We start from the raw sequence: 18,830 nt of genomic DNA on the forward strand, positions 1-18,830 counted from the left end.
TCACTTTTGATATCTTTCATTATTATATTTTAAATCCACCTGATCGAAAAGAAATCGCAGAAAACATGAGAAGAAAAATATTATCTCAAAATGCCTCCAAAATGTTCTGGAAGGGTAACTTTAAAATGTAATTAGAAAATGTGATTTGATTTGTCAGCCGCCTTATCCCTACCCATCATGTTATTTTTGAAATATAACTCCATGGTAACAAAAAAAAAGAGTAACTAGGTACAGGAAATGGCATTGCTTGTAGCTTGGTACTTCCAAGCCCTGATTTATAAAAGAAAAAGTTTCACTGCCTCATAAGATGCTCTGTGACAGTTCTAATAACACATATTTTTTAAAAAAAATATTAAGCAGTATAAAAAGACTCTCTCAAATTTGAGACTGAAATTCCCAGGATTCCAGAGAGGCTCTTGGCATATGTGACTTTTCCATCTCTAGTTTTACAATTAAAAGGTTCACAGAGCCAGTCATGAATGTTGGTGGGGGAACAAGTTAAACTGAATATCCTTTCAAAATCCTGGCTTGAAAGCAAAGCTCTCTGAGTAGTGTTGGGAAAGTCACGTGTTTGTTCTAATTAAAGTACCTAACAGGTTTGGATTTGGGTAAGTTACCCACTTTAGATGGACAAAATGCTTGGCTGTCTCTAAGTGTGAGATTCGGTTCCCAGAGAACACAACGAATCTTGCCTGCAGTCATACAAACTGTAGCAACGAAGGTGTCATTTTCTCTTGGGTAGAAAGTATGAAACACTCCCAGTCCCATGGGGATCTGCCAGCTCTGTCAGTTAGCAGCTCTTAGGATCAATTCATGCAAGTACCTGAAGAAACCTTTCTCAGACTGTACCACTTTGGATCACAGGTGGAGATTGGCATGTTTGACCCCTTTAGTCACATGTTCATATAAAGTAACCCTTCCCCCCCTACATATGGCACAACCGTCTTCCTACACCTTGAAATAGCTCAATCCAGGTAAAGCATTGTCCTACATAAATAACTGACCAAAATCCTGTTGCGTGGAGTTTGCCTGCACAACAGGAATGATGTCATTGGCAGTGGCAGATTGCTGCTGATTAACAGCTTCCTTTTGGATTTGAGCTGTGTGAACCCTAGAAATTGCAAAAGGAAGCCTTTAATCAGTGGTAATCTGCTCTGCCATCATTCCCAGCTGGAACTGTGCAACAGGATTATAGCCATTGAGCCTCAAATTCATCGATGTTCAGAGCTAGTTACCCTTTTCAAAACCCATTTTCACACTCTAGAGATGTGATATTTGTGGTTGCTTATAGCCATAGGTTGTCTCTCCCGTACACCTCCATAAACATGTGATTGATTGACCGAGGTGAGGAAACCCAAGAAATTTGTCCATAGCACTGGAAACACTGTGTGATATCTGAATAAGCCCCATGCAATCTGACTCTGGATAAGAATCTTCCAATATGAATTTCTAGACTGGATATTCCAACATCCAAAATCTGAATTTCTATTTCTCTCCAAAATCCTATTTCAGCCACATTTCATTTCTTAGATCTGCAAGATTCTTATTTTAGTTCAGACTCTTTGATCTTTCCAGTTCCCCAACAAGGGAAGCTAACAGCTAAGTGAGGACTTTTCTTGTAGTCCTGCAGAAACCTTGAGTGATGGAAGGAAAATGGCTTCCGTCTGCAGATGAGTAAACTGGCTGTGGTGGGAAAGAACAATAAATCCCATCTTCTTTATCACAAGAGACAGCTCACAGAGGCATGTTGTAACTCTGGAACACCCGTTGTGTGTCCAAGGAGGTTTCTCTTAGCTGATAAGTTCCATATGGCAGAGGTTTCCTTGAGGTCAACTGAAGCTTCTATTGGATAGAATCCAGCATTCTTTCACCACTGTGTACGTCAAGGCTTTTAATGCGCGTATGCTAGTCGTTTGTTAAATAAATAAAATAAATAGATACCACCCACATCCTTACTTTAGAGGCAATGAGAAAATAAGGCTAGATATGCAGATGCAGAGGAAATGAAGTGGAAATATCCTGAGATGATTGGAAGGAGTGGACCATTAACATGGTCTGAGTTAATGGTCTTTCAGGGAAGGTCACATGGAGCATACCCTTGGGTCCTAAGACTCAAGCTACAGGACCCAAACATGTGTTAGCTTAAATCATTAACTTCTGGGGGACTGATTTTCCCACTGACATGGTATCATGGGAGCTGAGGCTATCCAACACAACACAAAGATTTCTGGGATGTCAGGAGTAAATGGGGGGGGGATTATGATCTAGGGTGTTATGGAGGAGTTTGTCTAGATATTATTTGGTCTTCTAATTCACTGAGTGCTTTTATCTTTTTCCTTCATCCATATGCATTCCCTCTGCCAGTGCTGATTTAGTGGAGAAGACATTGTCCCTGATAATCTACAACATGTTCTTCCTAGGTCCTCTGTGTCGCTTGCCTTTTGATGCCCCCGGCATAATCAATGGTGGAGTCTTCTGTAACACTTCTGATGTAGCCCCAAAGATTCAGCAGTGTCGAGTCATTTGCTCTCCAGGCTTCCAAAGTGTCTTTCCCAGCAATGAGATGCTATTCTGTGATACAGAGAATCTCCTCTGGATAGGAGACCTGCCTCATTCACTGGCCTGTCAAAGTAAGTATAGCAATTAAGAATGTGATTAGTAGCCTACTGTTTGGAGGTATAACAAGTGAAGAGTTGAGGCTGGCAATGGGAAATCTGAGTTTTGATCACTCAGTGGTTTGGGGATGTGTCAAAGTCAAATGTACGACAGTTGAACAAAGTCCTCAGAGTGCTATAAGATTACAACACTTGCTGGAAGTTTGAGTCTGTGATGGTCTATCAATGCTAACAGTTACCCTTGACATGGTTAATTCCAGTACGTGAACAGATAACCTTCATTCATGTCGAAGTTCCATTGGGTTTCAAGGTACTGTACAGTGGTGCCTCGCTTGACGATGTTAATTCGTTCCAGCAAAATCGCTGTAGAGCGAAAACATCATCAAACGAAATAAAAAAAAACCTTGAAACGCATTGTGTGTGTTTAGTCGTTTAGTCGTGTCCGACTCTTCGTGACCCCATGGACCAGAGCACGCCAGGCCCTCCTGTCTTCTACTGCCTCCCGGAGTTGTGTCAGGTTCATGTTGGTTGCTTCGCAGACACTGTCCAGCCATCTCATCCTCGGTCGTCCCCTTCTCCTCTTGCCATCACACTTTCCCAACATCAGGGTCTTTTCCAGGGAGTCTTTTCTTCTCATTAGATGGCCAAAGTACTGGAGCCTCAGCTTCAGGATCTGTCCTTCCAGTGAGCACTCAGGGTTGATTTCCTTTAGAACTGATAGGTTTGTTCTCCTTGCAGTCCAGGGGATTCTCAAGAGCCTCCTCCAGCACCACAATTCAAAGGCATCAATTCTTCGGCGGTCTGCTTTCTTTATGGTCCAGCTCTCACTTCCATACATCACGACAGGAAAAACCATAGCTTTGACTATTCGGACTTTTGTTGGCAAGGTGATGTCTCTGCTTTTCAAGATGCTGTCCAGATTTGTCATCGCTTTCCTCCCAAGAAGAAGGCGCCTTTTAATTTCAGGGCTGCTGTCTCCATCTGCAGTGATCATGGAGCCCAGGAAGATAAAATTTGACACTGCCTCCATATCTTCCCCTTCTATTTCCCAGGAGGTGATGGGACCAGTGGCCATGATCTTCGTTTTTTTGATGTTGAGTTTCAGACCGTTTTTTGCACTCTCCTCTTTCACTCTCATTACAAGGTTCTTTAATTCCTCCTCACTTTCTGCCATCAGAGTGGTATCATCTGCATATCGGAGGTTGTTGATATTTCTTCCGGCAATCTTAATTGAAACGCATTAAATCTTAATGAAACGCATTAAAACCCGGTTAATGGGTTCCAATGGACTGAATACCTGCTCGTCCAGTGAAGATCCTCCATACGGTGGCCATTTTGGTGCCTTTATAGTGAGAAATCCATCCTAGAAAACAGCGGGGGGCCATTTTGAAACCCGATGATGAGCTGTTAGCTGATCGTCGTAAAGCAAAAAATTGGTTCCCAAAACAGGGAACCGATCGTTGTTAAACAAAAAACCCAATCTAAACATCATTTTGCGATCGCAAAAACTTCAGTGTTAAGCGGATTCGTCGTTAAATGGGGTAATTGTCCAGCGGGGCACGACTGTGTAAGTTGTTTCATTATTGATTCCAGGCAACATTAGCTTGTCTATTTCTACAACCTTTATTTATCAAGTTGCTTCTATGCACATACATTTTTAAAAAAACCGACAGTAATTGTTTAAAAAAATGACTGAAAATAATTAGCTTGTGGCCTCTAAAAATGGCAGATCTTAAATACTTCACTTACACTTTCTTAAACATATTTGTTTGACAGTAAGTTTGAGTGAATTCAGTGGGATTTGCTCCCAAGTAACCATGCTTAGGATGGATTTGATGGAGGTACATCTTCTGAATGAAACACATCATCATCATCGGCATCATCTTAGAACTGCAGGGCTGGAAGCAGCCCTGTGGGTCATCAAGACCAGCCCCTGTCAAAGAGGCACAGTGGGGAATTGAACTCCCAGTCTGGCTCTACAGTGAGAGACCTAAACCACCGAGCTATCCAGATGAGCGCCAGATGTTTTCATCTTGGCATATGCTATTAGTTCACATCACATCATGTTTAATTTTGTTACAGACAGACAGACAGACACACACGTACACACACGCACGCACGCACGCACGCACGCACACACACACACACACACACACACACACCCCTCCTAAAGCAATTGGCTTTCCAGGTTTATTGCCATCTTTACTGCCTTCCCAGCTTCCTGCACTTGGAAAGAATCCTCCCATCTCCATGGAAAAATAAAAACAGCAGTATAGGGAAAAGATTCTTCTGAATCTTGGCACGTATCACCGACCATCTCCTCCTCGGCACAAATTTGTCCATCTGGAATTGTTGATAGTTATAAATAAGAAGATGCTATGGCCTGCATATAACTCCTGAACACTGCAAAAAAAATTAGAGAACATTACTTTGAAATTTATTTCAAATTATAATTCTTTTTCCTACCCTCTCAATACCTGAAATAGCCATGATATCTGTTTACAAATGTATGTGCCAGTAGCTATGATTTCAAAAGTTAGTTACCACCTCCGACATCAGTGCAGCCATAGATTTTCATTTTTTTCTCTCTCACACACTGTTGCCATAGTCCTCCCTCTTCTTTCTGGTTGGTCAGAGGTATACAAGAGCAGGCTTCCTGTTGGGCTGCGCTAGCCGATGCCTTGGCTCACCGTTAAGACGCAACTTACCTTGAAATGTCCACTGTCACTTTCCATAGTGTTTCTCTCTGACCTCATCATTTTTGGGGGGGATATGTGGAACAACCTAAAATGTGTCTGGATATTACCCAGGCCAGGTTACTCAGCAATAATACTATCTCATATATTTGGGCTAAACTGCAGAAGCCTGTGCCGCAGGGTCAGAAGACCAGCAGTCGTAAGATCGAATCCACGTGATGGAGTGAGCTCCCGTCGTTTATCCCAGCTCCTTGCCAACCTAGCAGTTCGAAAGCATGCAAATGCGAGTAGATAAATAGGGACCATCTCGGTGGGAAGGTAAAGCGGCATTCCCTAGTCATGCTGGCCACATGACAATGGAAAACTGTCTTCAGACAGGCGCTGGCTCTATGGCTTGAAAAGCGGGATGAGCGCCGCCCCCTAAAGTCGGACACGACTGGACTGAAAATGTCAAGGGGAACCTTTACCTTTACCTTTACTAAACCCCAGTATGTGCAATAGCATTTACTCCAAGATATACTTGGAGAAGATTGCAGGTTTAAAGCCTAGAGATTTCATTGGGCAGGTTGAGGAAGCTGTTGGGATGCAGAAGAGCTTGATCTAGGATGGGGGAGGCCCACGTATGCATTGCATTTAAGAAGTGCAAACCAAGGATGTATGTACTTGTTATGAAGGCTTTGCCATGTATGTCACAGAGTCCTCCGCTACTTTTTCACCCTTTCTTCTCCTCCTTGTGTTTTTACAAGGAACTTGCTCAAAGGCACTTGGGAGGAAAGTACATACAGAGGTCAAACCTTGTCCCATGTAAGCTTTGGGCAGCATTCGCCATTTTGTGGAGAATGTTTTTTTTTTAAAAAAAATATCTGTTCAAGGGGTTGGGAGTTTGGAGGGTGGTTGAGGGGAGAGTATGGTGGCAAAATGAGTTGATCTTCAGTCTTATAAAATATTGGTTTAGCTCCAAATATTACAACAAAAACATTATAGCCATATTATGTACTATATTGCTAGATAACAATATTACTATATTAGATAAGTATTCCTTTAATTTCCCTCTTATGCGCCAGTCTCTATTCTTGATTGTTGTTGTTTAAAAAAATAATCAAATGGAAGGTTGCAAGATTTACCGTATTTTTCGCACCATAAGATGCACTTTTTTCCCACAAAACAGGGGGGTGGAAAGTCTGTGCGTCTTATGGAGCGAAGAAAACAGATTATATTTTCCTGTTTTCTTCTCCTAAAAAATTGGTGCGTCTTATGGAAAGGTGCGTCTTATGGAGAGAAAAATACGGTATATAAAATAAGCCACAGCAACAATAAAGTTAGAGGGACACATGCCAGACTTTTCATATGGTAATTTTCTTGTCATGGGTCTGTTTTCAGGGCTCCAGCCATTCCAGAGTGTTCAGACTCAAATGCATTTCCAGCTTGTGCTCCCGCCTGAGAAGGCTTGTAGTCCAGATTATTCTGGTCTGCTAGAAGCTTTCCAGATCTTTATTCTGGATGATTTGAAGGCCCGTGGATTTTGCCATATCCAGGTATTTATAACCATGCACTGTGAAAACATTTCAATAATGACCCACCATAGTTTTGTCTTTCGACTCTTAGGGCCTTTTAGTTACAGTGGTGCCTCGCTTGATGACGTTAATCCGGTCTAGCGAAATTGCTGTAGAGTGAAATTGTTGTTAAGCGAAATAAAAACGCCCATTGAAATGCATTGAAAACTGTTCAATGCGTTCCAATGGGCGAAATACCTGCTCACCCAGCGAAGATCCTCCATAGGGTGGCCATTTTCTGCTCCCTGTATAGTGAAAAATCCATCCTAAAAACAGCAGGGAGCCATTTTGCACAGCGGGCAGCCATTTTGGAAACCTGAGGATCAGCTGTTTTGATTGTCGTAAAGCAAAAAATTAGTTCCTGAAGCAGGGAACAGATCATCGTAAAGTGGATTTTCCCATTAGAACAGTGGTGTCGAACTGTGGCCCTCCAGATGTTCTTGGACTTCAACTCCCAGAAGCCTTCACCACCACCTCTGCTGGCCAGGATTTCTGGGAGTTGAAGGCCAAGAACATCTGGAGGGCCACAGTTCGACACCACTGCATTAGAACATCATTTTGCGATCGCAAAAGCGATCACAAAAACCTAATCATCAAGCAGATTCATCATTTAACAAGGTCATTGTTAAGCGAGGCACCACTGTATTGCACTAAAATCACACACTGATTTTTGAATTTCTGACCCAGTCATGTTACTAACTGAAGTCAGTTTAGGAAATCAACCTCAGAACACACACTGGGAGTGTGAAGAATATTCGCTGGATTCCTGTCGTATTTGATTTAGAATGTCTCAACACACCAAGTCATAGCAATGAGCAATCTGAAAACCCGTAAGATTTCTCAGCTCTTGTAATTTATGAAAAAAAAAATAGTAGTAGCAAGTTAGTGTTGCTTCCGCTTGAGAACTTAGGTACGCATCTGCTCAAGAAGCACAGAAGGACTGTCTGATGATTAACAAAGACGCAACCCCATGTCATGCTTCAAAACTTAAATGTCAGTGAAACGAAGCAGGAGTCATACCAGTTTTATGTAAATTATTTGATTTACACAAATGGCAACGGCTTTGGAAAAACTGGATGATTTGTGGAAAATATTCTTGTGGCTACAAGAACAGTAGCAAGAATGCTTATAAATTCTTTGCCATCGTAGCTTTTTCTTTTTCGTTCCTCTTAATATTTTTATATTTACTGTTTTTAGCTTGAAATGCTGTCTTTTAATGATGTCAGCTGCCTTGGGTCTTTTAAAGGAGAAAAGAAGGGTAAAAATGAATGAATGAATGAATGAATGAATGAATGAATGAATGAATGAATGAATGAATGAATGAATGAATGAATGAATGAATGAATGAATGAATAGGTAGGTAGGTAGGTAGGTAGGTAGGTAGGTAGGTAGGTAGGTAGGTAGGTAGGTAGGTAGGTAGGTAGGTAGGTAGGTAGGTGGGTGGGTAGGTAGGTGGGTGGGTGGGTGGGTGGATGGATGGATGGTGTGGAGAAGAACTTGGCAGTTACCCATCTTCACTTGCATGGATGACAGAAATGAGGATGCATATGCCTGATATTTACAGCATTAGTGGATTTTGACTAATGCTGCAGAGTTATTTGGTAAAATTGGAGCTTATCTCACCCTGCCATAAATAATAATGATCTCAGAACTGCAGAGCTGGAAGGGGTCCTATGGATCATTGAGTCCATTGATTCCTTGTCAAGGAGGCACAGTCGGGAATCAAACTCCCATCATCTGGCTTCGCAGCCAGATAGTTAAGCCACTGAGCTAGCCAGCACTTCTTATACACTTTTTGAAAACCATTCTTACTAAATATAATAGTTCTTAATTTCAGGTCCGTGTCAATTCGTCCAGTATATTTTTTGAGCTGAGAAATCAAACCAAAATCAACAAGTTTATAATACCCAAAGAGAGACCTAATTAATCTTCAGGGCTATACATGGTTGATATAGGATATCCATAGGAAAAAATGCCCTTTGTTTAACTTTAAAATATATTTGTCTCACTGGCATGAAGCAGTTGAAAATGAATGGGTGTAACTACTGGCATTTTTTGTATTTCACCTTTCATGTGAGTAGTGGGGCATGGCAAATAGGTCTCTACAAGCTTAATGCTAACAACAATCTTACAACTACAGAGCTGGAAGGGATCCTATCGATCACTGAATCCAGCCCCTGTCAAGGAGGCCCAATGGAGAAACGAACCCCCAACCTCTGGCTCCAAAGCCAGAGACCTACTGTAAACCACTGTGCTATCCAACAGTTCTGTTGCCATATTGGGGGTCGGGGAGACTGGAGACTTGTGATGTCTTTCTAATAAAAGTTTGTTTGCAAACGTGCAAGTGGAGACAGGAGGATTCCCAACTCCGACAGCACAATTTCTAATTCTGTATCCAGATTTCCACAAAGCGACTGCATCTTAGGGGTGCTTTACTTTCCATTAACCTAAAACTTTAATCCCCATGTCTGTTCCTCTGTCTTTTTCTTCAGCTGCCAGCCTCTCACGGACAAGACACTGCAGAGGGAATGAGCACAGATATTAGGTTAATTAAGATGGCAAAATTTGGCCCTCAAGCACCCCTAGTTTTAACCACTATCAGATGAAAATTCTCAGTTCCTTACAGTCTCAATATAGACTGCTTTCCTGTCTCTCTCCATCCCACCCCAAGTTTTAAGATGATGATGATGATGATAAACTCTGGTTGCAAGACACTCCACAGGACACCTAAGTTTGGCTTTTTAATTCTTAATTTTTTATATTTGGCTTTTAAAAAATTTTTTAATTTGACTTTTTAATCCTTATTTCTAAGGTAAATGCCTTAGAGCACCCGGTTTCCGTTCCTGTCTGTGATGATTCTTCTGTATGGGTTGAATGTCTGGCTGCAGACCGCCTGGGAGTTAACGTCACCTGGAGAACTTTGCTTGAGGACATCCCAGCCTCTTTACTTCCTGATTTACACAACATCGGTAGGGTTGAATGTTTCTGTTTGTGTAGCTTGTTCTGCCAAGACTATTACTGCTGTCTCTGTCTTCTTGGAAAATGCCCACATGTCCAAAGTCTGACAGGAATATAATGTGCAATAGAAAATGCAATAAGTGGTTATTTAAGGAATCCCCAAGCTGTCCCAGGTAGTATCTTCGGAATTAAAGTTGTTTGACCCTGCAGAGGAAACTCTGTTGAATGATATATGAAAGGAGTGAGATTGTAGAAGAAGGCACCCTTTCTCTTCTCTTTCTCAACTGGCATTTATTGAATTTCATTCTGCTCCAGAGTCTAAGAACCTGGTGTTACTATGGCAAAGGAGTCAAAAATTACAGCTCCTGGCATCCCCAGATTTTTCTGGGAATTGTATTCCTGAGTATAACTTTTCCAAGCTCTTTACTGTAATATATGGTAATGGAACTGTGCTTGGGTGAATCCATTAGGGCAGTGATCCCCAACCTTGGGCCTCCAGATGTTCTTGGACTTCAACTCCCAGAAATCCTGGCCAGCAGAGGTGGTGGCAAAGGCTTCTGGGAGTTGTAGTTCAATAACATCTGGAGGCCCAACGTTGAGGACCACTGCATTAGGGAATCTAGTTGTGCTTTTTACATAGAACAACAACAAAAAGAATATTAGATGGTGTTCTCAGCAAAAGGTCATTGTCATCACACTCAAGCTAGGAAAACCTAATGTTCAGTTGGTCCCTACTCAGATGCACCACCATGCTTAAACAGTTAGCTCCTTTGCTCTCCTGCAATGTTTTCTGCACATGGAAAGAAACAAGCCTACAAAGGAAATGCTCCTACCTCTATATAGGTTACCATGAGTAGATCCTACATACAAGCACAAATGTCTCTTCTGCAGACTTGTCACTTCCCTTGTGTAGTAAGCAATAACAAAGTAGGCAATGGTCTGGGTTGACCTTTTTTTAAGCATAACGAATGTCTACAGCTAGGGAATGGTGGAGTATTGCTTTCAGGTTGCCAGGTCAGCATCATTCCACTTCCTCAGATTTCAGGATGAAAACCTGAGACCTGAATGTATCCATATGCATCAGCGGAGAAACTGTGTTTGTGTTTGCACCAGACAAGGTGATGTAGGCACTGTATGGTGAAACTGAAGGTTAATGTGTGAATACCAACAGCAATAGCAATATCAGCAAACGAGCATGCAGAATAGTGGGGAAAAAAACAAGGGTGCGCTTCTGAGCATGTTCAGATGGCAGGTCCTGATGCCATAAGGTTGAATCCCAAATATTAGATTTGTCTGGTTGGCTACCTCCTAAGAAGACAGGAGGGCTTCACATGCTCTGGTCCTTGGGGTCATGAAGAGTTGGACATGGTTTAATGACTAAACAACAACAACAAAAACCTCCTATGCTCTGTGATTTCAGGTTCAGATTCAGAAATCTGAGTTTCTCAGGGTCTAAACCTGAGACCTGGCAGCTGTACCTTCTAAATATCATCTGTCAGTCATAAGGCTATGAATTCTAGGTTTCATATTCATTCCTGTTGTGGTTTAATCTTTGGGCTAGGTCCTGAGTCCATTAATAGATGTATAGCTGTGTTCCTGCCTACCTTGTATGCTTTAATTTTCCAAGTTGCAGTATCCACCCCTTCTTTTAATAAGGGCTATATGAAAACATCTCTAGAATCTGGCCGTAGGAGAGTGTTTGTGAGCTAACCAGTTCAGTAATCTATTTGTTTACCATTTATGCATCTGGGTTGGCTTATATGGGAAAGGATGTGCAGTCACTTGCTTTTATATATCGAATGTGTCACACAAATCAAGGAACAAGTTGTGCTTAGGCTTGTATTTTCGAAGGCTCTCTGGCCCACCAAGAAGAATCTGAACCTGCCCAGTTGATGCGGAAAAATAGGAGCCTAGTTGACTGTATTATAAATAGAGCATGTAAGGATTCAAGTCCTGGTTGACGATGTAACAACTTATCAGAAGTTCCATGGTGGCTGAGCCTACTCAAAGTTAATGGTAAAGAGAAATAGGTAGAGGTTCCCCTTGACATTTAGTCCAGTTATGCCTAACTCTAGGGAGTGGTGCTAATTCCCGTCTCCAAGCTATAGAGCCAGCGTTTGTCCATAGACCGTTTCCATGGTCACATGGCCAGCGCGACTAGACACGGAACGCCGTGACCTTCTCACTGTGGTGGTACCTATTTATCTACTCACATTTTTACATGCTTTTGAATGGCTAGGTTGGCAGGAGGTGGGACAAGCGACGGGAGCTCCCGCCGTCGCGTGGATTCGATCTTATGACTGCTGGTCCTCTGACCTTGCAGCACAGAGGTTTCAGCGGTTTAACCCGCAGCGCCACCACGTCCCTTTAAAGAGAAATAAGAGGACACCAAATTAAGACGAAGAAGAAAAAAGCCAAATAGCATACACGCCTTTTGCCCAAGCAATCCTGTGGATGCTGGTGTGTGTGTGTGTGTGTGTGTGTGTGTGTGTGTGTGTGTGTGTGTGTGTGTGTGTGTGTGTGTGTGTGTGTGTGTGTGTGTGTGTGTGTGTGTGTGTGTGTGTGTGTTTGACTCCATGGGTGCAATGAATCTACACCAGATTTCAATCCAAACTTTATAGGAGCTATCCACAATGCCGACTCATGACCCCCAAATAGGTTCAGCAGTTTGGACAGCCTTTCAGAATGAAGGGTTGCATAAGCACACAGAGCAGATTCATGGGCCCAATAAATACTTCGCTTACCAACCCCCCAGCTTAACAACTGGATGTGCTGAGATGTCTGTATGTAGGATTGCCTGTTTTACCTCCATAGACGACACCATTGATTACAATGGCAGATCCACATGTACATTTGCAAACACATGTCAGTCTTCTGCTGCTACAAATATGAATGAGGGCCAAAAGATCTCTTTTCCTGGAAGCTCTTTGGCCCCAAAGAGTTGGATGGAGATCCATGATGGCAGCTGCAAAGTAATGTTTAATTATCTTCACATTTTCCATGTTTTCACCACTAACTTGAAGATTAAAAAAACACTGAAGAATGAAAGAAAACTGAACAAGATTCATTTTCAGAGCTTGGAAAAGTTACGTTTTGGTCTAGAATTTCTAGAATCTCCTAACCTCCACCACGAGCTCTGTTGGCCAGGATTTCTGGCACTTGGGTCCAGGAACACCTATGGACCCAAAGTTGGGAACCACTGTCCTAACCGGTATGGTCTGGGGGGCTATGGGTTTATGAGACTTCTCATTCAAAACTAATAATTTGTACAGGTTCGAATGGTTTTTCACTTCCTAATTAATCACTTTATGCAAGGCATGTTCTTGAGAAAGGCAACCACGTTCCACTTGCCCTGCTGTCATTTGTTTCCTTACAGAAGAAGCAATGGTTGGTGAAAATCTCGTCGGTCGATTTGAGTCACTGGTCAGGAGCGGTGGCTTCCTTCTCCATTTGGACAATAAACAGTTCAAAGCAGATACGTCCATGCTTTTTTTCAAAAATGGAGACTTCAGCACAGCCCCTCAAGTTCAGCTTGGGTGCAGAACTGGTTTCCAGAAGGTTTTAGCTGTCAGAAGTGTGACCCCCAATCTCCAAGGATGTGGTAGGTCTCATCCAGTTTTTTAAAATCATCTTTTACATAGTTATTCATCACTTTGAACGTGATAAAGCAAAGCATGTTGTGGTGCCTTACAGACTAAAAGGCGTTACAGTGGTGCCTCGCTTAACGATGTTAATTCATTCCAGTGAAATCGCTATAGAGCAAAAACGTCGTAAAGCGAAATTAAAACACCCATTGAAATGCATTAAAATCCCATTAATGCATTCCAATGAGCTAAAAACTCACCATTCAGCAAAGATCCTCCATACGGTGGCCATTTTTGGTGCCTGTATAGCAAGGAATCTGTCCCTAAGCACAGCAGGGAGCCATTTTGAGCACCTGGTGGCCATTTTGAAAACCCGACGATCAGCTGTTTTGATTGTCGTAATGCGAAGAATCGGTTCCTGAAGCAGGGAACCGATCTTCGCAAAGCGAAAAACCCCATTTAGACCATCGTTTTACAATCACAATTGCGATCGCAAAAACATCGTCGTGAAGCAGATTTGTCATAATGCAGGGTAATCGTTAAGCAGGGCACGACTGTATTTCAGAAAAGCTGTGTTGGCTTGCATTGCATCAGAAGCACAGAATCTTCAGAATTTCAGAAAGAAAGTTATGAAACTGGGACTTTTCTGCTGTTGACCCTCAATTTTGTATTTTGAGGCAACTCATCCTATCATCCAATCTGGCAGAAGGAGGGCTGGTCTCAGACTATGCGAGGAATATTTTTGCTCCACCTTCTGTTTGTTCAATATTTCAATATCTCATTCTGCACTGCATTTGACACTTGTTACAAAACTGTAAGTCATGAGCATGTGGGCATGATACACTTAAAATGAGGACTAGAACTGACTTCTACTTCTTGTCATCACTTCTAAGTAAACTTGGTGGGTTGCAACCACCAGATGGTGGTTTGTTCAGCCTTCTCTTTTCCCGCCATTTGCCAAATATGGAATTGGCTCTCCATATGGCAGAAGGATTATCCGTCGTGAAGTTCAGACCACTTCACAAATGAATGTAGGCTGCAATTATCCTCATCTGGCTCAGTCTAGAGAGTGCGAAACAAGGTCCCTTTGAGATATGGGATGCCATTTCGGGCAATCCTTGAACCCACAGGCAAGGATTGACCACATCACACCTCAAACAACTCTCTTTATCCTCCTCCTACTTCCTTCTTCATGCTTTGCCTAAGCTGGAGGGGAACAGAGAGGAAATTTCCCATTTCTTTTTAAGGTAAAGGTTCCCCTTGACATTTAGTCAGCCATGTTCGACTCTAGGGGGTGGTGCTCATCCCCGTTTCCAAGCCATAGAGCCAGCGTTTGTCCGAAGACAGTTTCTGTTGTCACGTGGCCAGCGCGGCTATACATGGAATGCTGTTTCCCTTCCCACCGAGGTGGTACTTATTTATCTACTCGCATTTCCATGCTTTCGAACTGCTAGGTTGGCAAGGAGCTGGGACAAAGCGACGGGAGCTCCCTCTGTCACATGGATTCGATCTTACGACTGCTATTCTTCTGACCCTGCAGCACACAAAGGCTTCTGCGGTTTAGCCCACAGTGCCACCAGGTCCCTCTCCCATTTCTTTTTAACAGTTGCTAAACGATACAGCACACCGGCACATTTAAAAATTCCTTTCAAAACTCTGATGATGTTTTAGAAACAAAAAGAAATGGAAAACTTCTCCTCCCTTCCCTTCTGCAGGAGAGCAGAAAGGAAGATGTTCATTTCTCAAGATTAAACAATTAAAAAAAATGGAAAACTTCTCCTCCCTTCCCTTCTGCGGGAGAGCAGAAAGGAAGCTGTTCATTTCTCAAGATCAAACAGCTAAAGCAAAGGGGCAGCTCAAGCCATGCACTTTGGTTCAGTCCCAGTGATCACACACACTGGAACAGAACCAAACTGGAGTGTTCTTACCTGCACCAAAAATCCAGTAGCCCTTGAGATGGACTCAAAAAGGTGCAGGTAGGCAGTGACCAAGGATGGACCGGTTTGCAGTAGCATGTAGGCTACAGTATGTGATCATCAGGCAAACTAGTGCATCCCCAATCTGGGACTAAACAAACGCCCATCTGATTGCACCCATAACCTCAGGCCACACCCAGAACCTCAGATTGCATGTTATTAGGAGGGCTTTTTCATCTCAAGCTTCTTGAGTGAAACTGATCTCCTCTTTCTATTTTAGCATCATATTGTAAGAGGATTGACAAACAAGAACGAAAGAGATTATACAAAGGTTCACTCTCAGTGTCTGGCATTTAAGTCCTCATTAATTCACAACTAAACAGAAACCTGGATTCTCATTTTAGCTCAAGTACTGGTGCCTGCCAGTGTTTTGTTTCCACTTAACAGCCTGGAGTAGTTTGAAGCCTCGTTTTAAATGGATTAGGAAAACAGTCTTGTGCAAGCGTAAAGTAGGTCTGTGTTCTGCCAGCTCTTGCTTGGTTTCAGAATGAAGAGTGGAATGTAAGAGTCAAAGAACAAACCCTGGGCAAGAGAGTAACGAGGCATATGGAAGGCATCAGCAGATAGCACACCCATGCTATTAACAAGGAGCACATGCTAGTAAATGGCTTGGATCATTCAACAGATGGAAACTGGAAGGGGTGTGTGTGACATGATGGGAAACTGGGATGGAACAGGTAAAGAAGACAGCCAAAATTTGTAGGAATGCAAGTAGAGCAAATTGTTGAGACTTTCAGGAGGTTGTTGTGAGCAGCGGTGGGATCCATATCCCTTGCCTGATATCTAATTTTTGCTGTTCCTCAACTTCTTTCTCTCATTGCCTTCCCTTCACTGACATGTGAAAGGGATGGTAGAGCCAGGAAACATTTCGAGACGCGACAATAAAATCACTGTGCAGCTTGCCCAAGGCCACACAGGCTGGCTCTTCTGGGAAGCGCAATAGGGAATTGAACTCCCAACCTCTGGCCATCCAGCCAACAAGGCTCAGTTAACTTGTCACGGATGACTATTTTTACTGCACAAAAGGAGTAGGGTGAGTTCCCTCCAAATATTCCATGGCTGAACCATTTTGTGCTTCAGTATTCTCTCTCTCAGATGGTGGTGTGGCAGATTTTTAACCAACAGGACTCTTTTACAATCACATGATTGAAAGGATCTATGCTCTTGTAGCCAAACTGATTTTATCATCCTTCCGTGTAGATTTGTTTATGTGACTGAATCACCAAGCCAAATCGGAGTGAGGGCAATGTTTTCTACCCACACTCTGAATGGGAGAAAATATTTTTCATGTTCTGTGCTTATTTTTGAGCTGCTGCTGAAATGAAGTGATTTTTTTTTTAAATTGTTGCTCTTCACAAAAGGCACTCCATCCTTGGTTTCTACTCTGTACTAGTAAACAATTAATGAGACTCTCTTAAACGTTAACTGAAAAATGAGAGTGACGAGCTTCCAAGGTCTAACCCAACATTGCACTGAGGTCATGGAAGAACTTTATTTTCCTCCTTTTGCCCATTGCTGTCCTCCTAACACCAGAGGTTTGCATAGCACTCAAGAGCTATAATTGCACTCAATAATGAGCTTAAAGACCACCAGTAGTGAAAAGTTAGTTGGACTGTGTTAACTTGGCCTGCGGTGTAGATGTTTGTATTTTTAGTGGGGGACTTTTAGTGGGTGGGGAGTGTTGGGGGATTTTTTAGTGGGTGGGGAGTGTTTGGGGAATTTTATGTGTGTGCATGTGTCTGGTTTCTGGGTGTCTGTGAATTTCATTGTATGGGTATACTGTGTATATACTTACAATGGCAATAAATAAATAAATAAATAAATAAATAAATAAATAAATAAATAAATAAATAAATAAATAAATAAACAAACCAACCAACCAACCAACCAACCAACCAACCAACCAACCAACCAACCAACCAACCAACCAACCAACCAACCAATCAATCAATCACATTTTGGGGTACATGCAGGGCTGTGGTGGTAAGGGAAAATCTCCTGTCTCAAAGTTCTGTGCATCCTTCCATGTAGAGCTTCTTGGTGCAGTGGTTAAACTGAAATACTGCAGTCAAGACTCTGCTTGTGACCTGAATTCAATCTTGATGGGCTCTAGGTTGCTGGCTCAAGGTTGACTCAGCCTTCCCTCCTTCCAAGGATGGTAAGCTGGTAAACCTAGTCCCAGTTCATTGAATTGGCAGGGGGGAGCAATGTGTAGCCTGCATAATTAAATTATAACTTGCACAAAGCATGCTTTAAACACTACAGCACACTAGATAAGCATCACACGTTGCTTCTGAAGGACCATTCCTGGATACAATCTGTAATCTGGACATTCGGAAAAGTTCAAGCAAATGGAAACAAAGCTTTATTGCTTCCTCGATGCCTAATTCTTTCCTTGAAAGCGTGAGCAAGGTCCCTCCCACTTTCAGTGGTGAAAAAGCATGTCAAAGGTTTGCTGAAAAGAGTGGTATGTTATGAATACTGATGTTGATGCTTTAAATAAATTATATGTGTATTTCTACTGAAGTTTTTAAATTATTCAGCGTAGTAAATTAATAACTGCTTCAGCTAATCTTTAATATAGCCTATATCTGGGTGGTTAAATCATAAAATCACAGAATAATTGAGTTGCAAGGGACCTATAAGGCCATCGAGTCCAACGCCCTGCTCAAAGCAGGAATCTAAATAAAAGCAGATTGGACAGATGCTTGTTCAATTTTCTCTGGAATGCCTCCAGCATTGGAGCACTCACCACCTCCCAAGGTAATGGGTTCCATTGTCATACTGCTCTAACGATTAAGAGGTTTTTCCTGATATTCATCCAAAATCTGGCTTCCTGTATCTTGAGCCCATTATTACGTGCCCTGCACTCTGGGATGATCAAGAACAGATCCTGCCCCTCCTCTGTATGACTATGTTTAAAATATTTGAAAAATGCTATCAAAACCATCCAGATTAGACCTTTGGTCTAGATGGGCGGGATAAAAATCCAATAAATAAAATAAATAAATCACATTTCTCCTCAGTCTTCTTTTCTCTAGGCTAAACATGCCCAGTTTTCATTCTTTCCTCATAGGGCTTGATTTCCAGTCCCCTGATCATCCTTTTTTGCCTTCCTCTGAACTTTCTCCAGTTTGTCAGCATCCTTCTTCAAGTATGGTGTCCAGAACTGGACACAGTGCACAAGATGAGGCCTAATTAGTGCTAAATAGAGAAGGACCAGTTTCTCACAGGATTTGGAGACTCTACTTCTCTCAATGCATCCCAAAAGAGCATTTGTCCTTTTGGTTTTTTTGAAGCCACATCACACTATCACAGAAGTTTGCTCACATGAGCATTTAATGGTAGAGGCACGTTGATGAGTCAACAGATTTCTCCAGCTGGAACACCTGGGCAAATTTAAAATACTGTTTGAATTCCCCCGAGAGTAATAAAATGCCCTCCTATT

At 42.3% G+C, this 18,830-nt stretch overlaps 1 protein-coding gene across 1 annotated transcript in view; it reads left to right on the plus strand.

Annotated features, from left to right (window-relative positions):
- The window catches only part of TG (thyroglobulin), a 162,476-nt gene that overhangs the window by 37,263 nt on the left and 106,383 nt on the right, over positions 1–18,830 (plus strand). Inside the window, exons 17-20 of the mRNA XM_078393094.1 lie at positions 2,421–2,630; positions 6,692–6,846; positions 9,677–9,833; positions 13,199–13,423. Of these exons, the coding sequence (XP_078249220.1) occupies positions 2,421–2,630; positions 6,692–6,846; positions 9,677–9,833; positions 13,199–13,423 (747 nt within the window). The remainder of the gene's footprint in view (positions 1–2,420; positions 2,631–6,691; positions 6,847–9,676; positions 9,834–13,198; positions 13,424–18,830) is intronic.

The sequence above is a fragment of the Pogona vitticeps genome, chromosome 4 (genome assembly GCF_051106095.1).
Source record: "Pogona vitticeps strain Pit_001003342236 chromosome 4, PviZW2.1, whole genome shotgun sequence".
In the NCBI taxonomy this organism is placed as follows: Eukaryota; Metazoa; Chordata; class Lepidosauria; order Squamata; family Agamidae; genus Pogona; species Pogona vitticeps.